The 26285-nt window shown below is 42.1% G+C and overlaps 1 protein-coding gene across 1 annotated transcript in view; it reads right to left on the bottom strand.

Annotated features, from left to right (window-relative positions):
* Positions 1–26285, bottom strand: part of TMC5 (transmembrane channel like 5) — a 68595-nt gene that overhangs the window by 17132 nt on the left and 25178 nt on the right. The window contains exons 2-11 of the mRNA XM_054589660.1: positions 24028–25004; positions 22127–22284; positions 19489–19575; positions 11763–11862; positions 10634–10721; positions 9965–10213; positions 7633–7784; positions 5762–5906; positions 4841–4996; positions 2231–2382 (exon numbers count right to left, since the gene is read on the bottom strand). Coding sequence (XP_054445635.1) covers positions 2231–2382; positions 4841–4996; positions 5762–5906; positions 7633–7784; positions 9965–10213; positions 10634–10721; positions 11763–11862; positions 19489–19575; positions 22127–22284; positions 24028–24926 — 2186 coding nt within the window. The 5' untranslated portion in view covers positions 24927–25004. The remainder of the gene's footprint in view (positions 1–2230; positions 2383–4840; positions 4997–5761; positions 5907–7632; positions 7785–9964; positions 10214–10633; positions 10722–11762; positions 11863–19488; positions 19576–22126; positions 22285–24027; positions 25005–26285) is intronic.

The following is a 26285-nucleotide window of genomic DNA, read 5'->3' as shown; positions in this document are numbered from 1 at the left end:
TCTGAGCTTTCCCATTTTCTCTTCATGTAAAAGAGATTTTGAATATTTTATGAAACAGTACAAATGGCTAATGCATATTAAGAGACAACCAACCTCTCTAGTGATCAGAAAAATGCAAATTAAATAACAAAGCCATTTCAGTCAAACTGGCATATGAGTATATATGTCTACCACCTCTCTGTTCAAATTGTATTGAAATGATAGAAAAGTTAGAAGATAAAAGATTCATAAAGCAATGAAGAACAAGAAAAGTCATCATGAACATACCAGAAATATAGAGGAATTTGCAGAATATAGAAAGCAAATTTAAAGGATGGAAAGACAAGAAGATGAAAGGGGGTTAATGGAGAAAACTGCAGCTTAAAACAAATGCGGCAGAGGAGTGCCTCAGAGGTGGCAGTAGTCCTGGCGTGGCTGGAGCTCAGAGGCAGCCGACACAGACGTGGGAGGAGCAGCTGGGTGGGTATGTGACCACACTCAGTGTCAGAAAATTTCAGAGCAGCACTTATTGGCTCTTGGAAGAGGTTAATTAAAACACAGAGTGTTTGGCCCACCCAAACCCACATGCGAGTAAAGACGCAAAAAAACGATATGTTAGAACATGGAAATACTCATAAAGTTGATCACCTCCAGACCTACTGTAAAATAATTTTTCCTTTTACAATATAAAAAGGAGATGCTGTAAGTAGGATAAATTAAATAAATACCAGTGAGTGAAGAAAACAGTGAAACTATTATTAAAGTATATGCTAAAGAAATTCCAAATTACTTAATGCCAGTGAATTGTACACCTAAAAATGGTTTAAATGGCACGTTTTATGATATATACCACAATTTTTAAAAAGTCCCAATTGTTTCTAACCACAAAGAGGAAGCATCCAGTGGAGTGAGGTGAGAAGAAGTGAGGGATGGCTGAGATTCTTCTTTAGGGGAGTAATACGTACATAGACTAACTCTAAACACTGACCTAAATGAGGGGTCAACAAACTTTTTTTCTGTGTACATCCACATAATACACATTCTCGGCTTTGTGCCTGAACAGTCTGTGTTGCAACTGCTCAATTCTGCAGTTGTAGCAGGAAAGCAGCCACAGACAATACGTCAACAGCTGGACATGGTTGTCTTCCGATAAAACTTTATTTATAAAAATAGGAGGCTGGCCTGCAGGCTCTAGTTTGTCAACTACTGATCTAACACACACACACACACACACACACACACACACACACACACACACACACGTGTGTGTGTGTGTATATATTTACATCTTTGTTATAAATTTGAAGGTAACAAAAATGTTAAGTTCTGTATGAAGAAACTATAAACATTGATGTAAGTACAGATTTGCTATCTGCAGAAGGAGCATTCCAGAAAGAAGGAATAATCAGTACAAAGGTCCAGAGGTGGGCATAGTTTGGCATGGTTGGGAATAGTTAGGTTGCCAGTAATGTTGGGGGCACATGCACTGAGGTCGGGGGAGAAGCAGAGGAAAGGAGGTGGGAGAGCTGGCCGGGGGCCAGACCTCAGAAGCCATGGGCTCTGGAACTGATCAGTAAGGGAACTCAACTAGCACTGTACAACCTTATCGTTGTAAATACCATCATCACAAAGAACTGGTAGATAATTAGCCAAGAAGGAGCAATAAGAACACAATTTGGGTAGTTTTATGCTTTGTTTACCAAAACCCTGGGATCACCTCTAAAAAAAGGCACATACAGTGCTTTTGTGGGAATCAAAATAAGGCACGACCTACCCCAGCCAAAGAATTGCCAAAAGCACTCTCTCCACCTTCATTTGGGTGGTTGAATTATAAAAGTGTGCCTCTTCTTCCCGACTCATGCAGTGGGTACCAGGGCTCACAATTTGACTTGTGTACACACTGGATGATTTCAGTCCCCATACGGCACCTCAGCCAGGAACCTTTGTGCAGTGTACACCCTGCCCAATCCCTATATCTTATAACGAAGAATAATGTTAATCCTTAGGCTGGTAGCAAATGGGAAAGAAAAGCCACTGTTTTGTGCAAAAGGCAGATGTAACTAAAAACCTGTATTTTCTCTGAGCTCTTTGGATTGTATGTCTATTAACTCATACCATACAAACACACTATACTCCTGAAATTCTTTTGGGAAAACAGAACTTCATTACTTGAGTATAACCCTTTCTAGCTCCCACTCCACTTCCCTTCATGAAAAGGGAGGCTGGTGTTGGCAGTAACAGACACACCTACCGGATCAGGAGGACGTAAACTTCCTGCCGTGGCACCTCGTAGCGCTCCACCAGCTTGAACACGGAGTAGAAGCGAGGCACTGCCAGGTTGATGCAGGACACCGTGAAAGGCAGTAACAGCACTGCCCCGGGGTCCCTGTGGCTCTGCAGGAACTGCAGGGGAGGGAGAGAATCCAGGTGCCAACTGTGCACTGGACCCTTCTCTGCCTCACTCAGAAGACCTCCCCACCATGAAAATCCCCAGAAGTAGTTCCTCTGGGGTTAGCTATTAAGTTAGTGGTTATTGAGCACTTCCCTGTGTCAAGCATTCATTACCCACGTGATTGCATTAATCCTCACTGCAGCCCAGCAGGTTAAGCCTGACTTAACTGATGGGCAAAACAAGACTCAGAGAGGTGAAGGTGCTTGCACAGTGTCACCCAGATAGGAAGTGATAGATTTGAACCAGGGTCTATCTGATTTAGGAGCCTACTCCAACAAGCCTTTCTGTGACTTTCTTGAAATGAGAATATGTTTCCTGGCTGCTGGAGCAAAAGCTTGAACCTACTGAGGCTACAGCACAAGGGTTTCCATCCCTGTGGAATACCTCCCCCCCCCCAGCCCCCCCCCCTCCTGCGTGGCCTGGTTCATTTCCACCAGGCTTTACCCATCCTTGAATGCTGCAGTAGGGGAAGGGGAGCATCTGCTAGCTCTGTGTGAAGTCGGGAGGGGGGCCCCCTTACCTCAGATGGACACAACACCCTGGCATTGGGCTCAGAGTGAAGCCTGGGCTGCCCCTCTGCCAGGCATCCTTGGAATGAAGGATTCCAGTGGATTTGCCTGATGTCTCACAATTCTCCCTCCTCAGCCCCAGGTTTGACCCTGCCTCCATCTACCTCTGGATGGTTTTGAAAACACCACTCCAGTTTTAGGCAGCAGACTGGGAACCAGCAGAACAAGTTCTGTCCCCCTCCCCATATTTAAAAACTGCAAGGGCCAGGGCCGGATAAATAACTTCTCTGAGCCTTTGCTCTGCCATCTGCACAATGGGGAAGTTGTCACAGAACCCATAGTGACATTGCAAGAACTAAATGAGAACAGTAAGGCAAGGTCTGGCCCCTAAATGACCATTCGCATGAAATTGTAGTTTTCAATAAATGTGACCCCTGCAGCTGTGAAACGGGCTGACCCTGCCTGGCATGGAACGGATGTTCGAACAACAGGAGTGATGCCCCTGCTGCCCGCTCGCCCCCTCTGCTGTCCTCCTTCAGGTCCGGTGGGCACGGAGGAAACCTCCCGGTGGAGGAGAAACTCAGATGTCTTTATTCCTGCAGCCGCCCCGTCACAGTTTCCAACCCAGCGGGGCAATGCCAGGCCCCTGAGGACTGCGGCTCAACGCCCCTGTTTCAGGGCGCGCCTTAATACAGTTACTGGCAAACCGCGGGGCTGTGTAATCCCACACCCCTATTCTGGCTGGCTTCTTCTTCACTTATTCATTCATTGGGTTGAGCACCTACTATGCACCGCGTATTAGGCCAAGTTTCTGGCTACAGTCTCCTGAAGAAACAGATGCCTAAGCGGGTATTTTCGATGCTGTGTGTGACAAGTGGACAAGGGAAGCCTGTAGGTTAAGAAGCACCTGACTCAGCTTAGTGAGGGGTGTGGTGGTCAGAGAAGGTTTCCTGGAGGCAGTGACACCCATGCTGAGGTCTAGAGGAGGGAAAGGAGGAGTTTACAAGATGAAGGGAAGTGAGGGGGGGATGTAGAATACAATACATATTTCCCATCTAGAGATAAGGGAAAGCATGGTGTGTTCAGAGAACAATGAACACACCATTTAGTGTTGCTGGTGTGGGATATGGGAGGCTGTGGGATGTTGAGGCTAGAGATGTAGGCAGGGGTCAGATCATAAAAGATCTATCAATTATGCCACAGAGGATAGATTTTATATTGAAGGTAATGGGAAGCCAATTAAAAAAAAGTGAACAAGCTGTATCACAACTCTAGTGGTTGATAAGCTGTCTACATTTAGCCCCAGAGGAAGACTGAAATCTACAGAAAAATAGTACTTTAACAAGGCCACACAGCTAATTAATCTCAGAGTTCATATTATTTAAAAACAAAACAAAACTAACGTTCCTTCATCACACGCAGTACCAGGCACTGGGTAGCTTCTCTGCATACATTTTCTCTAGTCCCAACCACACACCTACACAGATAGGCATGATCATTCCTATTTTGTAGGTAAGGAACCTGGGGCTCACAAAAATTAAATCACTTGCCACATTCCATCAGATCACAATACTTAGTGAGCATTCTACACTGTGCCAGGGGCTGTGGGAAGCATCAGGAATATAATAATAAAGGAAAAAAACAGAACTTGACCCCTGGTCTGCAGCCAAAGTTCCCACCTCTCCACTAGCCCAGAGCTTCTCACTCTAAGACATGCACACATATCACCTGGGGATACTGTTAAGATGTGAATCTTAGTCCATGAGCTACAGGAGAGTTCTGAGATCCTGCATTTTTTAAGCAAGTTTCCACCTGATACCAATGGACCTAATTTGAGTAGCAGGGTCTACTTTACTCTCCCCTCTGCTCTGGTCTCTGGTGCCTCTGGGACACTGGTTACCTCTAAGTTGTTCTCAGCCAGGTAATAAACAGCTACACAACAGGCAGTGGCTACTCCAGTAGAGACAACCCAGGCTGCTAGGTAGACAGACCAGCGGCTCAGCTGCTGATTGAGCGTTAACTTGATATTCTCCTGACGGATTTCTGACAGGTTCTCCTATAAACACAAAGAAGTTACATTAGCACCCCCATCACTGCACCAAATGCCTTTAAAAAAAAAATCTTAGAGGAACAGATAGGACCAGTAGATCGGGACAGTGCTCTCAAGGAAAGTCCATTGAGGTCATGAAACCTGAAGAATAAGTTAACATCTGCAATCCTCTTGACAAAGCCCCTTTGTTTAGACATTCTGCTTGTGCTTTACTTTTAATAAGTTTTTTTTTTAATAGACCAGGGTTTCCCAACCTTGGCACTACTGATATTTGAGGCCAGATAGTTCTGTGCTGTGGCAGCTGTCCTGTGCATTGCAGGATGATTAGCTGCATCTATCCAACAGATGCCAAAGGCACTCCCTCTCAATTGGGTAAAAACCAAAAAAGTCTCCAGTCATTGCTGTATATTCCCTGAAGGACAAAATTGCCCTGGGCTGAAAACCACTGGATAAAATTTTAAACCTGGAACTATGAGGTCAAGAAGTATTTATATTTAACATTTTATAAATTGCTAAACTGTCTTCCAGTAAGCATGTACCAAACACAAAACCACCGTGTTGTGTGAAAATGTCCATTTCCCTAAACCATCACAAGCACCAGCCAGTATGAATATATTTTCTGGATTTTTGGGGTGTATCCTTTTTTTTTTTTCCAATCTCATAGGCAGTAAAAAAAATAACTCATTATTACTTTAAGAAAGGTTATAGACATACTGAAGGAGAGAAGGAGACTGGTTAGGGAAGGTGTTGTAAAAAGCAAGCTTGCCTTACCCTTATCTCAGTGCTAAGATTCTTCTGTTTCAGCTTCACAGCTCTTTCATGAGTGATTGTGAAGTCCCAGCAAAAAATAAGTTTAGTGATCCCTCTGGAGTAAATGTGGGGGTTAATGAAGTTGTCCCGGAAATATGTGGCCATGCTAGGGAAATCAGAAACCAAAATATCCGAGGGTTATTAGGATAAGTGCTGGGGAGTGCATGGATTAAAAGAAAAGGAAGTCCTATCTTTAACAGAGAAAGGTAACATGGAAAAGATAGCTCCAAGTTCTTCTGAAACAGTGTGGTCACAAACATAATGGTTAAATGTTCTTGCTTCGGGATCTGATAGGCCTGACTTATAATCTTAAATTGTGAGCTGGGGAATTGTAGTCATTTTAACTGCTCTAAGCCTAAGTTTCCACATCTATGTGATGGGGATAATAATAGTACTCACCTCACAGAGTTATTATGAGAGGTGTGTTAGTTTCCTATTGCTGCTGTTAACAAATTGTCCTCAACTTAGTGGTTTAAAACAACACAAATTTATTCTCTTACTGGAAGTCGGAAACTAGAAAATGGATCTAAAATCAAGGCATCAGCAGGACTGTATTTCTTCTGGAGGCTGTAGTGGAGAATCTGGTGCCTTGCCTTTTCCAGCTCCTAGAGGCTGCCAGCATTCCTTGGCTTGTGGGATCTTCCCTCATCTTCAAAGCCAGCAGAGTAACATCTTACACTCTCTGATTTTGACTCTCCTGCCTCCCACCTACAAGGACCTTGGGATTACATTGGTCCCACCTGAATAATCCAGGGTAATCTTCCCATTTTAAGATCCTTAATTTAATCATATATGCAAAGTCCCTTTTATCAGGAAAGGTAACACATTCACAGGCTCGGGGGATTAGGACATCTTTGGGAGGTGAGAGGTATTATTCAGCTGACCACAGGAGTCTATGTAGTGCCCAGAGCAATAAGCACTCAGTAAAAGCAGCTGTTCCTATCACTGAGCTGTCAGGAGGACTCAATGATATCAGGCTCAGGATAAACAAATGCTGAGTAAAATGGACACTCCATTTCCAAAATGTGCTACCACTGAGTTACAGCAGTGTAGGATGTATTTCTTAATTTGATAGCGCAAAACAAACAAACAAACAAACAAACAAAAAATCTCATTTTACCTTGAATTTTTATACTGGCAATTTACTTTAAATTTTCATGCTGGCAATGAGGTTGTTCTGGACTAAATTGTGTTCCCCCCAAATTTCCTATGTTGAGGTTCTAACATGCAGTACCTCAGATACCAACTATATGTAGAGATGGGATCTTTACAGATGTAAATAATTTAAAACGTGGTCATTAAGGGTGGGTCTTAATCCAACATGACTGATATCCATATATGAAGAGAAAATTAGGGCTCAGATATGGACAGAAGGAAAGGCCATGTGAGGACACAGAGAGAAGACAGCCATCTGCATGGCAAGGACAGAGGCCTTGGAAGAAACCAGTCCTGCCAGCACCTTGATCCCGGACTTCTAGCCTCCAGAATTCGAGAAAATAAATTCCTGTTGCTTAAGCCACCCAGACCCAGCAAACTAATACAGAGGTTGAACATCTGTACTTCCTCTTTGACAATTATCATTTGGCAATTATTTGTCCATGTCCTTTTGTCCATATAACTACTTGAGTCATTGGATCCTTGTGTTCAGACTGACCAATTTCTTTTAAAGTACACAAAACCTCTCTCCTCTGTCTAAACTCACATTTATGTTGCAGGACAAGCAATACTCAGACAGATTACAGAGAAACTGTTTGCCAGGTAACTTTTGAGTCCCTTGAATTTTGCCTAAATCTAAAAAGAGATTAGAATCAGGAAATGATGACACTTTATACCTGAATAGCAAACTGAAAAAGCAGATGATCAAACAGGCTGCGATTGTGAAGATGTAGGCCAACTGCATGTTGTAGGGTGCCCCACTGCTCCCATGCTGGATCGTAGAATTGGTGTAAAAGCCATAGTACATCACTGTGTCACGAAAATAACCCTGAAAGGGACAATACGCCATAGGTCAGGTGGGTCTCTTGAGAAAACAATGAATGTCTATGGTCAGCAAGTTGACCTCTTTGGTCTTCTAGAAGCTTGAACCAATCAGTTTAGATATTTTGTTTGCAAGGAAAGCAGCATCCAAGGCCACTGAGAACCTAGACGTTTTATCACTAGGCCTTCAGAGTTAAAAAGGAATCCTGAACCAGTGTAGGTTTATAACAGAGGGACCCAGCTATTACCACCAGGACCCAGTGACCAAGCAAAGCATGACTAAAAGCAGGATGCACATTGAAGAAATTCAGAGTGAAATATCCTGATGTCTGTGATCTACTGTAAAATGCCTCCCAAAACAATAAGACAGAAGCCCTGGGCAGGTAGCTCAGGTGGTTAGAGAGTCATCTTGACACACCAAGGTTGCGCGTTCAATCCCTGGTCAGGGCACATACAAAAATCAAGCAATGAATGCCTAAATAAGTGGAACAACAAATCAATGTTTCTCTCTCTCTCCCTTCCTTTCTTTCTCTAAAATCATGAAAAAAAAGATAAAACAAATATGGCAAGGTGTTAACAATTTTAAACCTACATAGTATGTATTTGGATGCTTATTATGCTACTCTTTATTTTTTGTATGTTTGAAATTTTTCATAATAAAGTGCTTCATATATATATATATATACAAATTATACATAGTAATGAGAAAAAATACACAATAATTCCACTTAAATTCACCTATCCCAAGGAAAAATTTTTAACAGAAAAAGGAAAAAAAAGACAAATGGAAGGACCTTACTCTGAACATTCCACTGTAAAGTCAGGCCAATATGATAGTCACAGCAATAGCAGAAAACTCTGCCGACACAGTAGAAAAGCAGCACAGACATGCAAACAAATCCGGGTGGCCATGTTCCAAAGAAACTTTATTTATGGACACTGAAATATCAATTTCATATAATTTTCATGCTTCTCTAAATGTCATCCTTCTTTTGATTTTTTTCAAGCATGTAAAAATATAGAAACCAATCTTAGTTCACAAGCTGTGCTAAAACAGATGGCCAGCCAGATTTGGCTCTTGGGCTGTAGTATGTCGATCCCTGGTTTACAGAATCTCAATGGCAGAACTCTTTCCTAGAAGGTGAACACACAATGTAGGGGCTGTGTGTCTCAATAAAGAGCTGGGTAAATAAATTATGGTTGCTGTTAAACAGAATAATGTGGATCTGTAAAGATATCCAAGATACATAGTAAAGCAAAAAAGTTGCAAAGCAAGATTTTCACTATCCTATTGTTTTTATTATTTTATTTTGTTTTGTTTTTATCTTCACTTGAGGACATCTTTATTGATTTTAGAGAGAGAGGAAGGGAGGGAGAGAAATATCGATATGGGAAACATTGATCGGTTTGTCTCTTGCACATGCCCAGACCAGGGATCAAACCCACAACTTAGGTATGTGCCCTGACTGGGATCAAACTTATGACCTTTCAGCTTATGAGATGATGCCCAACCAACTGAGCCACACTGGACAGTGCTCTCTTTTTTGTTTGTTTAAAAGAACATCTGTCTGTCTATCTATCTATCTATCTATCTATCTATCTATCTATCTATCTATCTATCTATCTACCTACCTAGCTAGCTATGTGTGTATGTCTCAGTGCTTATATAGGAAGTAAAACAGTGGACAAAGATAGCCTCTGAACTGAGGAGTCAGATTAAGGAAGAAGGGTAAAATGGACTTCTCTTAGTTTGTTCTCCTCTGTAGTAGGATATTTTCAAATGGAGCATTATATTTTGTAGAAAGAAAAATGAAGAAGAAAAGGTAGTTCTATGAACACCAACATGAGACATCCACATATATTAGGTAAAGAAAGCAAATCACAGGCAGTATTATGAATAATTCATCTTTTGTTAACAAAGAGAAAAGGAGGTATATGTACATGCATATGGTGTACTCAGAGAAGAGGATTCTGAACAATGCAAACGGTTACCTCTGGAAACAGAAATTCTGCTATGTTGTATTTATGCTACTTTTGGGGGAAAAAAGAAAAACATTTAAACACAAACTTCCCCCATCAGTTGACTCCCAGGAAAAAGTGAGAGGTCTGGAAAGGTGACCGACCAGCAACGTGTGTCTTTGGGTTTCCAAGGTGGTGAACTCCAGGTCGGGGAAAAGGAGGACTTACCGCTCCTGTGAAAAATTCCAGTCCTGTGAATTGGAGAGTGTTCCTTCCAGACACAGTAAACTGAGGGATTGTGAGGAAGCTGAAGGTCACAATGAATGAGAAAATGTTGAACTTCAAAAGCCACCTCAGAAAGTTGAAGTAGGACAGGACACTGGTTCCAAATTTGCCTCCAATGACTTTGAGTGTCTTCTGCCACAGGCTGATGGAATTGAGCAGCTCCGACAGGCAGTTCTTGGATCTCCGGTATGCCTGGCATTAGGACAAAGCTTGACATTTCCTCAACAAATATCTAATGAGCATTTCCACAACATCAGAAATGGCCACCATTTCTACAGCATTACAATGTGCCAGGCACCTCACAAGGCATTTACAAAAGTCATTTCACTCACTCCGCAGGACCACCCCCTAAAGTGACTGCATTATTACTCACTTTATATTTCCCGTGTTTGCTGTTGAAGGTGACATTCAAAATGGCTAAACTGCCCAAATAACTCAGACCTTCACATACCTACCTGATTTCCCCACACCTACACTGACCCAATTTTCATTGCTTCCAGTGAAACAGCCCTGAAATTGGTCCCTTTTCCCCGTGGGTCTCCTTTCATCGCTGCTCTCCCACCTCCCTGTTTTCACCCTCTTGTGTTTCACTGCAGTTGAAAGCTGACTTACCAATGAAAAGGAGTTCAGGCACTGAGTGCAACAGTTGAACTCAAGGATATGATGGGACTGCTTACTTTTCTCTTTGTCAACCAATTTCCTATGGGAAATGGCACAAGAAAGTGAGAGATACAAGTGCTGTCGTACATTCATTCCCAAAATATTTACTGAGCCCCCACTATGTGCCAGCCACAGTCCCAGCTGGAGATAGAGACCAATTTCAAAAATGTAAAATAAAATTAATTACTACTACATTAAATACCAAAACAACTGAACACACACACAAAAAAACAGGTCCAGATTTCCATGCCTCATGGAACTAACATTTTAGTTGGAAGAGAAAGACAGTAAAAAATAAATATAATAATAAAATGAGTAAACTATATGGCGTATTAGGTGATTTATACTATGTGTAAGAAAAAGGAAAACAGGGCAGGGTAAGGAGATGGGGAATGCTGGGGTGGGGACCGTGTTACAATCTGAAAATGCACAACGTTTGAGTGAAGTCTTGAAAGAGCAGAAGGGTTTGTTGTATGGGTAAGGGATTGTTCCATGCATAGGGACACTCAAAACCACACGGAGACTGAGATGGCTGGAATATTCTATTCCAGAATCCCATCCCACATTGCAATCAGCTATCATGTCTCTTTAGAATCCTCAAGTCTGTAACAATTTCCTCAGACCTTCCTCATTTACTGTGACCTCACAGTTTTTCGGAGTACTTGTTGTGTATTTTGTAGAATGACCCTCAGTTAGGATTTGCCTGACCTGACTTTTTCCTCTGGTTAGACTAGGGTTACAGATTTTAGGAGAGAGTGTCACAGAAGGGATAGGACCTTCTAATCACATGACTTATCTCTGAGGATATCAGCCTTGATCACTTAGCCCAGGTTATAGTGTTAACTGAACTTCACCTCTGGAAAGTTACCTTCCCCCATTTCCAAACTCTACTCTTTAGACGGCAGTCACTAAGCACACATAGCCCACACTCCAGATGATAGGAAATTACGTGGAATTTTTCGGTAGGAAGATGGTCTCTTCTCTTGCATTTACTTATTTCTCATCTTTCCAAAATGGGGCAAAAGTAGAAGATTGAGATCGGTGTAAAATCTGGGAAGAAAGAAAAGCTTTTGGTCCATACCTAAGGTTCCTTTTCTCTTCCATAGTCCTTGGCTGATTCCTGATGGCTTTAATTCTCTCTCGAGATGTCATGGGTATCAGAGATGCGATTAACTTTTGCCCTGTGGAAGAAAATAAATGGAGTTTGTTAGAATACGTTTTTATAACAGCACAAGGAAAGAAGAATGTGTAGACTCAGTGATTCCAAAGGTCACAAATAGCAAGATGACAGCATGCATCTATGTTAAATTTCAAAGCCAAAGAAAATGACAGTTTGCATGCAATTCCAATTCAATGCTTTCCTTTTCTTTGACAACAGTCTGTACATTAATATCCCTCACTTTGATATCCTGTATCACTTTCTCTTTCTCCCTGGACTCCAGGCCCTAGCATCTTTTTAAAGTGCTTGACTGCTGTCAGATGCTCTTCCACCTGGAATGACTTCCCTACTTCTGTTCCCAATAACTCATAATCACATTTTGGGTCAGTGTGGCAGATACTGTTGGTAGCCTGCTACCATGTCACCACTCCTTTTTAATAGAATCCCAACTTTGTTTAAAAATCTTGACTTTTGGCTAAGATGGAGGCATAGGTAGATACACTTTGTTTCCTTACACAACCAAAAGAAGGACAGCAACAAATTTAAAAACAAAAAATAACCAGAACTGCCAGAAAATCAAACTGTATGGAAGTCTGACAACCAAGAAGCTAAAGAGGAAGCATTCATCCAGACCAGTAGGAGGGGCTGAGATGGGCAGCCGGGGTGCAGACGATGGGCTGCAAGGTGGCAGCTGGAGGACTGGGCTGTCCCACATTTACATGTGGATAAACCAAGAAGAACATCTGGGGAGCAAGACAGACCGTGCAATCTAGGGTTCCAGTGCAGGAAAAGAAAGTCTCAAAACCTCTGGAGGTAAAAAAAAACTGTGGGGGTTGCAGCAGTGGGAGAAACTCCCAGCCTCACAGGAGAGTTCATTAGAGAGACCCACAGGGTCCTAGTAGGTACACAAACCCACCCACCTGGGAATCAGCGCCAGAAGGCCCCAATCTGCTTGTGGGTAGCAGGAGAAGTCACCGAAAGCCTCTGAGAGCTGAGCAAGCAGCATCATTCTCTCTCTGACCCCTCCCCCACATACAGCATCACAACTCAGTGACCTGGGTTGCCCTGCCCTGGCGAATACCTGAGGCTCCGCCCCTTCCCATGCAACAGGCACACTGAGACAAAGAAATATGGCCCGAATGAAGGACAGATCAAAGCTCCAGAAACAGAGCTAAGTGATGAAAATATAGCCAACCTGTCAGATGCACAGTTCAAAACAGTGGTAATCAGGATGCTCACTGAATTGGTTGAGTATAGTCGCAAAATGGGGAAAAAAGTGAAAGTATGCAAAGTGAAATAAAGAAAAATATACAGGGAACCAACAGTGAAGGGAAGGAAACTGAGACTCAAATCAACGATTGGGAGCAGAAGGGAGTGATAAACATTCAACCAGAAAAAAAATTGAAGAAACAAGAATTCAAAAAAATGAGGAGAGGCTTAGGAATCTCTGGGACAACTTTAACTGTTCCAACATTCGAATCATAGGGGTGCCAGAAGGAGAAGAAGATGAGCAAGAAATTGAAAACTTATTTGAAAAAATAATAAAGGAGATCTTCCCCAATTTGGTCAAGGAAATAGACTTCTAGGAGATCCAGGAATCTTAGAGAGTCCCAAAGAAGTTGGACCCAAGGAAGCACACACCAAGGCACATCATAATTACATCCCCAAGATTAAAGAGCAGGAGAGAATCTTATAAGCAGCAAGAAAAAAGGAGACAGTTACCTACAAAGGAGTTCCCATAAGATTGTCAGCTTATTTCTCACAAGAAAACTTGCAAGCAAGAAGGGGCTGGAAAGAAGTATTTAAAATCATGAAAGACAAGGACCTATACCCAAGATTACTCTATCCAGCACAGCTATCATTTAGAATGGAAGGGCAGATAAAATGCTTCCCAGATAAGAGAAGTTTAAGGAGTTCATCATCACCAAGCCCTTATTATATGAAATGTTAAAGGGACTTATCTAAGAAAAGAAGATAAAAAACTATGAACAGTAAAATGACAATAAACTCAAAACTATCAACAACTGAACCTAAAACAAAAACAAAAACAAACTAAGCAAACAACTAGAACAGGAATAGAATCATAGAAATGGAGATCAGAGGGGAGGGGGAGGGGGAAGAATGGGGGAAAAGGTACAGGGAATAAGCAGCATAAATAGTAGGTACAAAATAGGCAGGGGGAGGTTAAGAATAGTACAGGAATTGGAGAAGCCAAATAACTTCTATGTACAACCCATGGACACGAACTAAAAGGCGGGGGGGAGGGGGGAAGAGAATGCTGGGGGAAGGGGGGCTGCCACAGGGTGGAAGGGAATAAAGGGGAGAAAAAAATTGGACAATTATAATAGCATAATCGATAAAATATATATTAAAAAAGAAAATGAATTAAAACTACTGTTACTCAAAAGAAAAAAAGCACTGCTTCCAGCTAGCTCCCCCTCTCTCAGATTGCTTACTCTGGGGGAAGTTAGCTGCCACGTCACAAAGACACTCAAGTGGCCATGTGGAGAGAGAGACCCATGGGGTGAAGAGTTGAGGTCTTTCACCAACTGCCAGCAAGGAAATGAGACCTTCTGCTAACAACTATACCAGGAAGCCCCTGGAAAGTGCATCTTTCAGATCCAGTGAAGCCTAAAAATGACACTGTCCTGGTCAGTGGCCTGACTGTAACCTTATGAGAGACCTTGAGCCAGAAACACCGAGGAAAACCACTCCCAGGTTTTCGACCCTCAGAAATTGTGTGAGATAATAAATATTTGTTACTTTAAGCTTCTAAGGTGTAGGGTGATTTGTTACACAGTAGATGACTAATACAGAAAGTGAGGAATTGATCATGGGGGAGTTTTCTAGTCTGAGCCTGCAAGAAGCATAAACTACTTCCTACTTCATTCTTTTGGCTAGAGCTGACTCAATGGTCACACTTAACGACCTCTCCGAGACAGGGGCTGGGGAAGCAGTCTCGCTCTGTGTCCAGCAGGAAAGGAAGCACTTGGGTGAACAGTTGGCCAGTCTCTGCCACATTCAGTGAACTGATATTTGGAAAGGTTTGGATCACAAGGCTCTGGTGGCTGTTTAACCAAATTCAGACAAAATTCTTAGAGAAAATAAAATAAAGCCTCTTCTGGTGAGATGACAAATGTCTCTGCGGTTACTCAGGAAAATATTAAGAGGCTTTGGTTTGTCTGATTTCCTAGTGTTAAGATAATGATACTACTACTAATAATGATAATAGTAAAAATAATAAAAAAAATCTATGTCCTCCCTCTGTGTCCTTGAACTTCTGCAGGGTGGGACCTATCTCCAGGCATAGGGGACAAGTCCTGATGAGTCCAAGCCAATCCTGAAGATCCTGTCCCCTTGCAGGTGACCGATTTAGGTACAGGCATGTGACAAGATGTTGGCCAATGTTCTGTGAGGGGTGGCCTGCAGAAGAGCTTCTTTGCAAAGGTTTCTTCCTTCTCAAAAAAGCATAACTCAAAACACAAGGAAAAGACAGATTCTTCTTCTCCTGGATGTTGTTGTGTCCACGTGTGATGCCTGGAGGTGCTGCCACCATCTTGTAACAGTGAGGGAGCGCAGGCTGGCTCCCTGGTCAAGCTATTGTGTCAGAACCTCTAGTGACATTCTGTAACTGAAATGGAGTGAGTGTCCCCAGGAGAAGGCCACCACATCACTTGACCGAGGACCAGGAATTTGTCTCTCTTTCTCAGAGAGAAAGAAAGGAGAAGGAGGGAAGAGAGAAAAAAAAAAAAAGATTAGAGGAGACAGAAGCATGAGGAGATGTCCCAGTCTTCATTTAAGGTGCTAAATCCACAAAATGCTTTGGTTTAAATTGATTTTTTTTCCCTCTTAGAAACCATTGAGAGAGACTGGACTTTATGCCTGGAGTATTATAGAGTGAGACAGAAACAGCATCTAAAAGACTAAACAGTGTTTGACATCCTGAGCAGAGAGGCAGGGAGCTCTCAGGTAAGACTTGGTTTCATGGTGGACTTGGCAATAACATGTATCCTGTGTCGCCAAATCCAGGTGGGGGAGGAACTGGACCAAAGAAGGATAGGATGGTGGCTAAGGTGTCACCCTTGAGAATCAGACAAACCTGCGTTTGTGTCCCAGATCTGCCAGATCACTTACTATCCCTGAGCCTCAGTTTTTTCATCAAGCAGATGGAAATGACATGCGTGCCTGCCTTAAAGGTGTAGACTAGAGTATGGGGAGAAAATAAAACTAAATTCAATGAATAACAAAAAGAAAGTGCTCAGCAGAGAGCCAGGCACACAAAAATCAGATTGATCAAGATCAACTTGTTTTTAGGTGTTAGATGTTCTCGAAGTGACCCCTTTCTCCGTCCCTAGCTATTCAGGTCATCTATCAAACCTTCAACCTACTTGACATCTTAAAACTAAAAAACACTGGGAATCACTTGGAAGCTGTCTTTGCTCTTTTGCCCCACTGTCTTACCACCTTGAATGTTTTCATGTGAGGTACAAGGAGTGTCTACATCCACACGCTCTGGGCTATAAAGGGTCTGAGAGAACGATTCATTCAAAGATGTTGAAAACCGTAACAACTGCTTGGCCTTTTTGTTATTCTGGTGGCTGAAAATCCGAGCGTCTGTCACATCGATGTCGGATATGGATGAGGCCACGCTGAAGCTTGACTTCACCAGCATCTTTGCTGGAACATTCAGGTTTGAGGATAGATGGCTTTGGACCCCAGGTGGAACATTCTCAAAGTCAACGATGGTTTCATTCACTTGGTCATCAGACAGCATCTCCTGCGTCCCCCAAGCCTAATTCTGCACAGGGGTGGCCTTCCGCAGGCCTCCCACTGCTGTCACAGGGCATTGGTGGGAGCCACCAAAGAAAATGGTAACATCATAGATGGATGCTCTATTCGCATTTTTTTAAAATGCCAGAATGAGATCGCCAAAGCCAGCCCCACACAAATTACAACATAACTCCCCACATCTGCAATATAGGCGTCTCCTAGAAGCTGTGTTCTCCCAAAGAGAGTTCTGTCTCAGTAGCTAGGGAAGAAACCGGAAACAGAATCCTTCATTAAAGACAATGGGATTCTAGAAACATAAGTCAGAGAGTCTTCTAAACAACTCATAATCACAGGGTAGTATTTTCTTTTTAATTTGATGTCCTTGGCTTAAACTTTATTTTTTTATATTCATAATTGTATATGCCTTTATAAATCTAGATGGGTTTATAGTGAAACAATTATTATCTCCTGGTTGCCTTGGGTGGCCAACCCTGATACTTGTCTGCCTCCCAATACACAATCTCCATTTTTCTCCTACCAGAAGAAGCCTCCTTTCCTGTGTAGGCACTGTGTTCAGTTAAAATTCTACCAGCCTCCATTGTGGCTAAAGGTGGACCCTTGACCCCATTTGGCCAATGAGACATGTGGCCTCCAGCAATACTCTTTAGAAGGTGACAGTCTGCCTGCTTTCACCTTTTTCCCTTCACCATTTCTCCTTTTTCCTGACCAGAGGCTGCCGTTTTGAACACAGAAGTACAAAACACTCACCTGCCAAGGGTGGTGGAGAAAAAAGTGGCAGAAGGAGTCTTTGAGAGCATATGGGCAGAACTGCTGTACACACTTGGACTCCCTCCCTCCACACTTCCTATTACATGAGAAAAATAAATCCCTTTGTTGCTAGCCAACGTCCTATTTCAGTGCCAGGAGCCTGAACACAATTCCTATCTTACTGACCTGATTTGGAAATCAGCCCAGCCAAGCTGTTTATTTAATATTTGGAGAAAATGAGGTGCATAGAAATGACTGACCCTCCTTATCATGCTCATTACATGGCAGGGTTGGACTGGAACTCTACTCCTCCCCACCAACGATAATCAACAGTAGCAATACCTGCCGTTATGTCAAGACAAGTGCTTTAAATAGAGTATATCATTTAATTGTATCATTTAATTTAATTGTCATCATTACCCTGTGATGTAGGTACTATAATAAACCCCACTTTATAACTAAGAAAACTGAGGTCACACAAACAGTACGTAGCAGAAGAAACCCAGGTGTGTCTGGCCCCAAAGCAAGGCCTCTTAATCACTTCACCCTGGCTCCTTCCTGCTACAAGATGTTGATGTATCACTCATCCATTCATAAAAGAATGAATATATTTATGTGCACCTACTATGGACCAGGTGCTTCCTCAGGTGCATAGCATAATCCATCAAAGTGACCCTTTATCATTAGGCTGCCCTCCAGTTAACTGCACATGGTTTGACAATCAGAACCAACTCAGAGCAAAATGGGACAGAAAGGCAGGTTCATCTTTGGATCCTCAATTTCTTTACCTGTCTCTGCGTTCTGGGGGCTCCTCCTTTACCAGAGGCCCCAAACCTCATGCTGGCTAGATAGAAAAGACTGATGAAGTTTAAAGACATTTCTTTTCCCCAGTAGTTAAAGCCATCCTCTGTTCTGGTGGGAAACAAATGGAGATTTGTTTATGTCCCCATGGTTTTCCCTCTCAAGTAGCAATAGCCAGCCCTTGTGGAAGACACACACCTCCTTGGGAAGGCTCTTAAGTATGAGGTGAAACTTTATCATATAGGCTAGGGCACCTGAAGGTGAGCGATACTGTAGTTTTAAGTCATGGGGCTCCTCATTTTGCATTATTATATAGAGAACACCATGGGTTTATTTCTTGTTCACAGACTTGCCTCTAGGTTCCAGCATTCCATGGCCTCTCTCTTCTGTTGCTTCATTTTTTATTTCTTAGTTTCTGCCCCTGATCAAACTTTCACTTTGACACACAGTGATCATTATAGAGCTTCCTGACTGATTTCAAAGTCTTCTGTCTTTCACCAGTCCACTTGCTTCTATACTCCATCATCATGAATAATTATATGATAATTCAGAAAAAAATCGATCAAAGCCCTGTCACCTCACCAACAGATGTATTAGCCACAGGATGGACATGTGACATAATCTCCTTTCTTATGGTAAAAATGATTATTCTGTGTGTAGACATGTGGCCCCAAAGAGTGCTGGACAGAGTCTTTCCCCAGCATTGACTAATAGACCCAGGAAGAAAGAAAGACATCCTGATGAGGTTGCTGAGCTGAGGGTGTGCATCTAGGCATGCTATTAGTCATGCTCCCTGGCCTGTGGAGGATTCCTGACTATGAGATGAAGCTTAAAGACAGGATGAGTCAAGCACAGATGAGACACAGATGGAGAAAGAGAGTCCAGGTGGCACTAAATCCCTGGCTTTGGACTCAGAGACCCTGGTTCCTATAACTCACTCAACAAATTAATTCAACAAATACCTCTGAACACCAGCTATGTGCTAGGCACTGTACAGGTTCTAGAAGGTAATTCTACCTTCAATTCTTTGTTTCACTCAAGTCCTTCCCCCTATACAAGCCACTAAATTCACTTTGGGCCAGTGTGACTTGGGTTTCTGTCACTTGCAACCAGAAGAGTCCTAATGAAAGCCACCTTGATATCCAGAAGAGAAAAAATTCTGCATGTCTAAGAGAAAATGTATGATATTTATGATAAATTTAGCAAGTACAGCTTAGCTGCCACAGCAAAGGCTAAGAGGAAATGGCAATGTCTACATTGCTTGAATGTTCCTTCTCTAGCACTGAATTTTTGGTCATTTAAGCCTTACCTTGGGACGATTTGTACCAATCACCTCCAGACAGTGGGTTTCTGTAAGCTGGGCCAGGGCTACTTTCATCCACATAAGCAGGGTTCACTGGAATGAAGAGGCAGGACATACCATCATTAATCCACCACCTTAGATGTTACTGAGCACATAATGGTCAGTAGGACTGAGGCCTTGACCTCAAGGTTCTAGTAGATTAATAATTAACAACTTGGGTGAAAAATAAGACACACATACAAAAATAATGCTGTTAAGTACAAAAGGCTTGCTCAATCCATAGTTAAAAATAATTGTTATTGACCCTGGCTAGTGGCTCAGTGGGTTGAGTGCCAGCCTGCAAACCAAAGTGTCACTGGTTTGATTCCCAGTCAGGGTGCATGCCAGGGTTGCAGACCAGGTCCCAGAAGGGGGTGTGCAAGAGGCAGCCACACATTGATGTTTCTCTCCCTCTCTTTCTTCTTTTTTCCCTTCTCTCTAAAAATAAATAAATAAAATCTTTAAAAGAATTGCTATACTGAGATCTAGGACATGCCTACAATGTATAACTAAAAAACAAGTTTCACAAAACAATACTTTGGTTGACTACATAAACAGCACTCTGACATATTCTTCTTATTCTTTTCCATTTATTCTATTCCATTCTATAAAAATTTATTTCACTACTTGTTAATGGGTTACAACTCAGAGTTTGAAAAATACTTGTCTGGGAGGTAAGGATGAATAGGAGGAGCACCAAGAGGTTTTAGGGCAGTGAAAATATTTTTGTTATGATACCCATAATGATGGATACATGTAATTATACATTTTTCCAAACCCACAGAATGTACAACACCAAGAGTGAATGCTGATGTGAACTATAGACTTTGGATGATAATGATGTGTCAGTGTAGGTCCACTGGTTGTAACAAATGTACTCCTCTGCGGGAGATCTTGATAATGCAGGAGGCTCTATATGTGGGGGTTGGAGATGTATGGAGATTTCTGTTACCTTCCCCTCATTTTTACTGTGAAGCTAAAAAAAAAAATAGTCTTAATTTTTTTTTTAAATTAAGCAAAAAAAAGTCTACATGATTTTAGATGTTCCTTCTTAACATTTTATGATTATGCATACATGAATTGCAAATAAGACATGATTTTCTTAGGGACAGAGTCCAGACTTGTTATCTAAATGGCAGTGTCACATTTCAGTGTCTTTCAGTTCAATGCATGATAAATATTAAAGACTCAACTCCCGATTGGAAGAAATGAGCTCATTTTGATGGTAACACACACAAAATTACACTGCAGGGGGTTTGGAAACTCCTTGCCAAAAACTAGTCCCCACGTTTGTTACTCATTAGCTGTGTGCCACACCCTTGCACATGTTACTTAAGCTCTCTGAGCTTCAATATCTTAGTGTCTTGAAGAGAGACAATATCTTTAGTTTATTATTGGCCCCGTAACGTGTCTTTTTAGACATTCCTTCCTCACTGCCCTCCCTCATGAAATGCCAATACCACAGATAGGCTGTATATTGAACTGGATATCTGTTCATATACAGTATGTGGATCTGTGTTTCATACATAAAAAAGAGTAAAGTTTTTGGTTTCCTTTTAAAAATAAATTTTCATCCCATGGGATTGATTTTGCCTCATCAATAATGCATGGCATAAGGTTTGGAATAGCCCAAATGAAAGTTTTCTATGCGAATGTGTAAGCGTCGGTGTTTTTCATTAGTGCAGGCAATACATCCCATCCCCTCCTCTCTGCCTGCTTCAAACTCTTCCCCATCTACCCTTCCAGGGCTGAGCACTGCACCAACCAACACTTGGGTCCCTTATTCTGTTCTTGGCTGAACACCCCCTCCCATTTCTGGTCGCTGTGGATTCTAAATTCCTGTAACATTGACTCATGTGTAATAAACTGGCTTCCTCTACCAATAACAAGACCCTGTTTCCCTCTGACAAGAACTGGTAGAATTTCCTTTGCCTCCCAGAGCTAAACCTTTATACACAGCAGATTCTGAAGATGACATGATTTTTCTCATATTACTGTCTGCTTCCTAATTTTCTTTAGTCTTAATATGCTGGTGTCACCTACCCACTTAAGGAACTTGAGGACAGAGCTGCCTTTTACTCCCTTTGCCTCACAGTAGGTTTCGAAAACATAGGAGCTGACTGTCCAAACACCTTCAGTATGTGCTAAGCTAAAGCTGGCCATGGGTAGCACACAAGCTCAATTTAGCCCATAGGTGATTTTGTTTTCCCAGCTCAGCGTTTTTACTTTTTTTTATTATTACTTTGGAACATGTAAAAATCGAGGGGGTTCACATAAAAAAAAAACAACAACAAAAATTCCTCACTGTTTCAGAAAAATCTGAGGATCTGGCCACACGGCATGCCCATTTCCATATAACCACAATGCATCAAACCTGAATTTTGGCCACCTCACATACACACAATTCCTACCTGGCCTGCTCTGATCATTGATGATACTGCTCCTTCTCTAGATGTCAAGTTCTCAGCCCTTGTAAGGTGAGTATTTGAGTGGGAAGGGATAAACAAATTCTTCTATTACTGCAAATCTTTAATGATTGCTGCCCTAGGTCCACTGAATTTTAGTTTCTTCCCAGGATATGATCCTCATCTTAACAAATACTTACCGTAGCCATTGTCAGAGTGGCCATATGGATTCACCATCCCTACAGATTGCATTTCAATGCTTTCAGGGTAATCTTCATTCTCTCTTGCAAGCAAGCCCAAAGGGCTGTCACCCCGATGATGAAATGAGGGCTGGATTGAAGATGTTCTGCCGAGCACCCTGAAATCCCAAAATGATGGATCAATATTCATCCAGTACTGTGGTAAGGAGAGTCATCCATCCATCCATCCATCCATCCATCCATCCATCCATCCATCCATCATCCATCCATCCATCCTACAAATGCCAACAGAATGCTAACCATGTGTTAGCCATAGGCTGGGAGATGAGGACACAAAGATAAGACACGAGGTGTCTACCCTCCAGGAATTCCCAATACAATCTGGCAGAGCTTCTTAGAAACAGCTATAAGCCATTCTTATACAAGTAGCAACAGGTCAATATCAGAAAACAGGCCCAAGTAGTTCAGGGGAAAGAGAATAATTCTGGCTGGGAGTTTGGGGGAAATTTACATCCAAGCTGGGACTGGAAGAATAATTCACATATAGAGCCTAGGAGGATGGCATTCCCAGAATGAAGAACAGCATAAATAAAAGCGTGAGACCAGAAAGTGATGAATATATAAAGGGAATGGTTAAATATCAATTAACCTGGAACAGTGGTTCTCAATTTTATGTATATACCAGTTCTCAGGCCCCAGACAGACAATTAAGTCAGAAGCTCTGAAAGTTGAGCCCAGTTATCTGCATTGTTTTTAAAATTCCCCAGCTGATGGGGCAATTCTAAGGATCGCTCAAGGTCAAGAACCACTGACCTTGACTATAAGCTTAAGGTAGAGAGGGGTTAAGAGAAGAGAAAGGAGGTCAAGTCAGGCTGGTCTTTGGTTGGCATCTTACAATTAATGCAGTGCATCCTCATTCTTAAATGTTCTCACAGGTGTGGCCTTTCCCCAAAGGTTATGGGGACTCATAGAATATGAGAAGCAAAGGAGTGATGGGGTCAAATGTATATTTTGGAATGATAAATCAGGCAGAGGGGACAAGACCAAGGAAGGCATTTTGGCCTGGTCCTGTTAACCATACTATTTAAGACCTGAAGACATTTTGACCCTGCTATACACCAAATCCCATATCCTTGTTCCTTAAGATAAATACAAGCCATTAATTTTCATTGATTTCATAAATATTACTAGTAGAAACAGTATACACAAAATGAGATTCATATTGCTTAAAATTTCACATGGTAAAATTTAAATTAAAAAAAACAAACAAACCTATACTAAAGATTCATGTTTTGCTGGAAGAATGAACACTGAAAAATTTAAACTACAAAAAATTAGACTTGGTAGAACTAAGTCACCCAAACTAGCACTTTAATGTCCAGAACTGTACCAGAAAAATTTGCCAATGACCAAAACTTGATGGAAGATTAAAGTTTTTTTAATGGCTCAGCCATAAAAATAACCAACTAAAGAATTAGGTTGAGTTCATGGAATTAGGTCTTCAAAAGATTTTTTTATTGCAATGCATTCCTGTTGATATACTTCTGGTTAAAATGTTTGGATTCATAACTATCAAGTCTTAACGCTATCAAGTCTTTGACCTGCAAAGTAGCAGGTCAAAACAGTGGGGATCTAGTCAATGTTTTGCAGAGAATGGGTACCAAGTAGGGACTGGGGAAGATGTTACACAAGCAACGAGTGATGGAAGGCTATGTTCAGGTAAAGGCTTAAAGCCTCAGGTTGAGAGTTCATGGCGCAGGTGAGATCTATAGGCAAGTGTGAAAGTTTCACCATAACTTCAGTTCACAAAAGCCATCGTACATGTCCCTAACCCAAACAATGCCAACCAAGTTTCAGTGACTCACCCCCCGCACCTACTGGAGGGAGACGCCTGCACTTACTCCGTGGTCATTTCTGGAGTCTTGGAAGAGCCATAATCATGATCATCCTCAGCATTTGGGTAATCAGGCTCCACCCAGAAATTTGAATTCTGATAGTTCTCAGCACCATGATAGTCTGGTTTCCCTAAAAAGTTTGGAGAGTTAGGTTGATTCTCAGCATCTGGATAATCAGGGTCTCCCAGAGTATCTATGTATGGTTTGATTTCAAAACCAGCATATTCTTGGTTCCTTCTAGAGTCTGGATAGTAATTGGAATTGGCTCTAGGGCCAGGATGGTTAGCATTTCCCTTAGCTCCAGGGTAGTCTGGTTCTCCCCAGGAGCCAAGATAATCAGGATTTGTTCTGGAGCCTGCATAGTTTCCACTGCTTCTGGAACTTGCAAAGTCAGGATTTCGTTGAGACTCAGAGTAGTCTGGCTCTTTGAATGAGTCTGGATGGTATGGATTGCTCCAAGATCCAATGTAATCTGGCTTTGCCAGAGATGTAGGATAGTCTGAACTTCTTCTGGAGCCTGCAGAGTATGGAGTGCTCCTGATGCTATGGTAGTCTGCATTACTCTGAGATCCAGGATAATCTGGCTCTGCTAGAGATCTGGGATAGTTTGGATTTCTTCTGGAGCCTGCAGAGTGCGGACTGTTTCTGGTGCCAGGATAGTTTGGATTACTCAAAGATCCAGGATAATCTGGTTCTGCTAGAGACCTGGGATAGTCTGGATTTGTTCTGGAGTCTTCAGAGTATGGGTTGCTCCTGGTTTTGGAGTAATCTGAGCTGTTCAGAGGACCTAGAGCATCCGGATAATCCTGAGTTTTCAAATACCCCTGTGTGTGGTTCCGTGATCCTGAATAGTCAGGGTAATCTGGCTGTTCTTCATACCCATTGTTCCTGTAGTAGGCAGACATGCTAGTACAGATCTTTTACCCTGGAATGTTCAAATGTTCCTGCATTTGAGTTACTCAGGGATCTTTTTTTTTCTTAATCTGAAAAACAAAAAGGAAGGTAAAGGTCAGGTGTTTTTTTCCTTATAGAGATTGCTGGCTTTCTTCAAGTGTTTGTCCTCCTTCCTTTCATAGTTGGGTACATAGCTGCCCAGAATAAAGTCTATGTTTCCCAGCCTCCTGTGCACCTAGGTGTGGCCCTTAGTGTGGTCAATGGGATGTGAGTGGAAGCCATATATACAACTTCCAGGTGGTGCGGCCAAAGGGAAAGGGTATTCCTCCCATTCCCTGTCCTTGCTTCCCATGTGCCGGAATGCGGAAATGATGGTGTGTGATGGCGGGCGTGCACAGAAAGGCAGCACGCGTCACAGGGATAGCGGCACAGCAGAAAGCAGCAGCCTGGGTTGCTGGTGATGTCACAGATCAGTGCTGACATATCAGCTTGGGCTTTTAGGTAAAGAAAAGAAAACGTTTATCTTATGTAAACCACTGTTTTTTTTGAGGGAGGGGTCTCTGATATTTGTGGCCAAATTTATATTCTGACCAATATAATTCCTTGGTTGGGAGAGAAAGGTACAATGAACCAAAAGATTGGAAGGAACGAGGACTTTTTAAGCACTCTGATTACACCAGTGGTTCTAGGGTTTAAACCATAAATTAGTATGGGCACCTGAAGGAAGAATGGTTAATGGTAACTAGAGGACTTGGTTAAGGAGACAACTGGTACCATCTCTTCCACTTAGAAAATATGATTTTATGAGCTCCACAAACTATAATTTATAGACACGGCATACAGCATACTTTCAAATCGTAAGTGTCGAAGTTTTAATTTCTAAGTGTGCTGGAAGACAGTTGCTTTTACATGCCTATGGCCCATTTCCCCTTCTTTTGGCATCAATACCCTGATGTTCCTCTGGTTATTTGCCCCTCCCCTACTCTTGGTCACATGAACCAGACCTGGCCAATCAGTGTCCACCATGCCCTGGGCCCAGGGTCTGGTTCAGGAATGGGCACCTAACCCAAGTCAGTCTTCTAAGACTTTGACTAGAATAGCTGGGAAAGACGTGTTCTTGTGTCATTAGGGTTGCTCTGGTGATAGACCGTAAGCCTGGAACTGCTGATGTAGTGTCAATAGGAACAGTAAAGAAAATAATAAGCAGGGGAGAAAATTTAAAAGAAGAATCAATAGGATTTGTGCACTGAACCAATAAGGGAAGGGCGAGAGGGAAGGAAAATAAAAGACAAAATATCTCCAGGCAAGCAAACATTAGATGAATGGTGGCGCTTTTGAAAAATGAAAATAGACCATTTTAAAAGTTCAGC

The sequence above is a fragment of the Pteronotus mesoamericanus genome, unplaced genomic scaffold, assembly GCF_021234165.1.
Source record: "Pteronotus mesoamericanus isolate MK-2021 breed Mesoamerican mustached bat unplaced genomic scaffold, CSHL_Meso_final scaffold_167, whole genome shotgun sequence".
NCBI classification, from domain to species: domain Eukaryota; kingdom Metazoa; phylum Chordata; class Mammalia; order Chiroptera; family Mormoopidae; genus Pteronotus; species Pteronotus mesoamericanus.
This window is presented reverse-complemented; position numbering and strand designations above follow the sequence as displayed.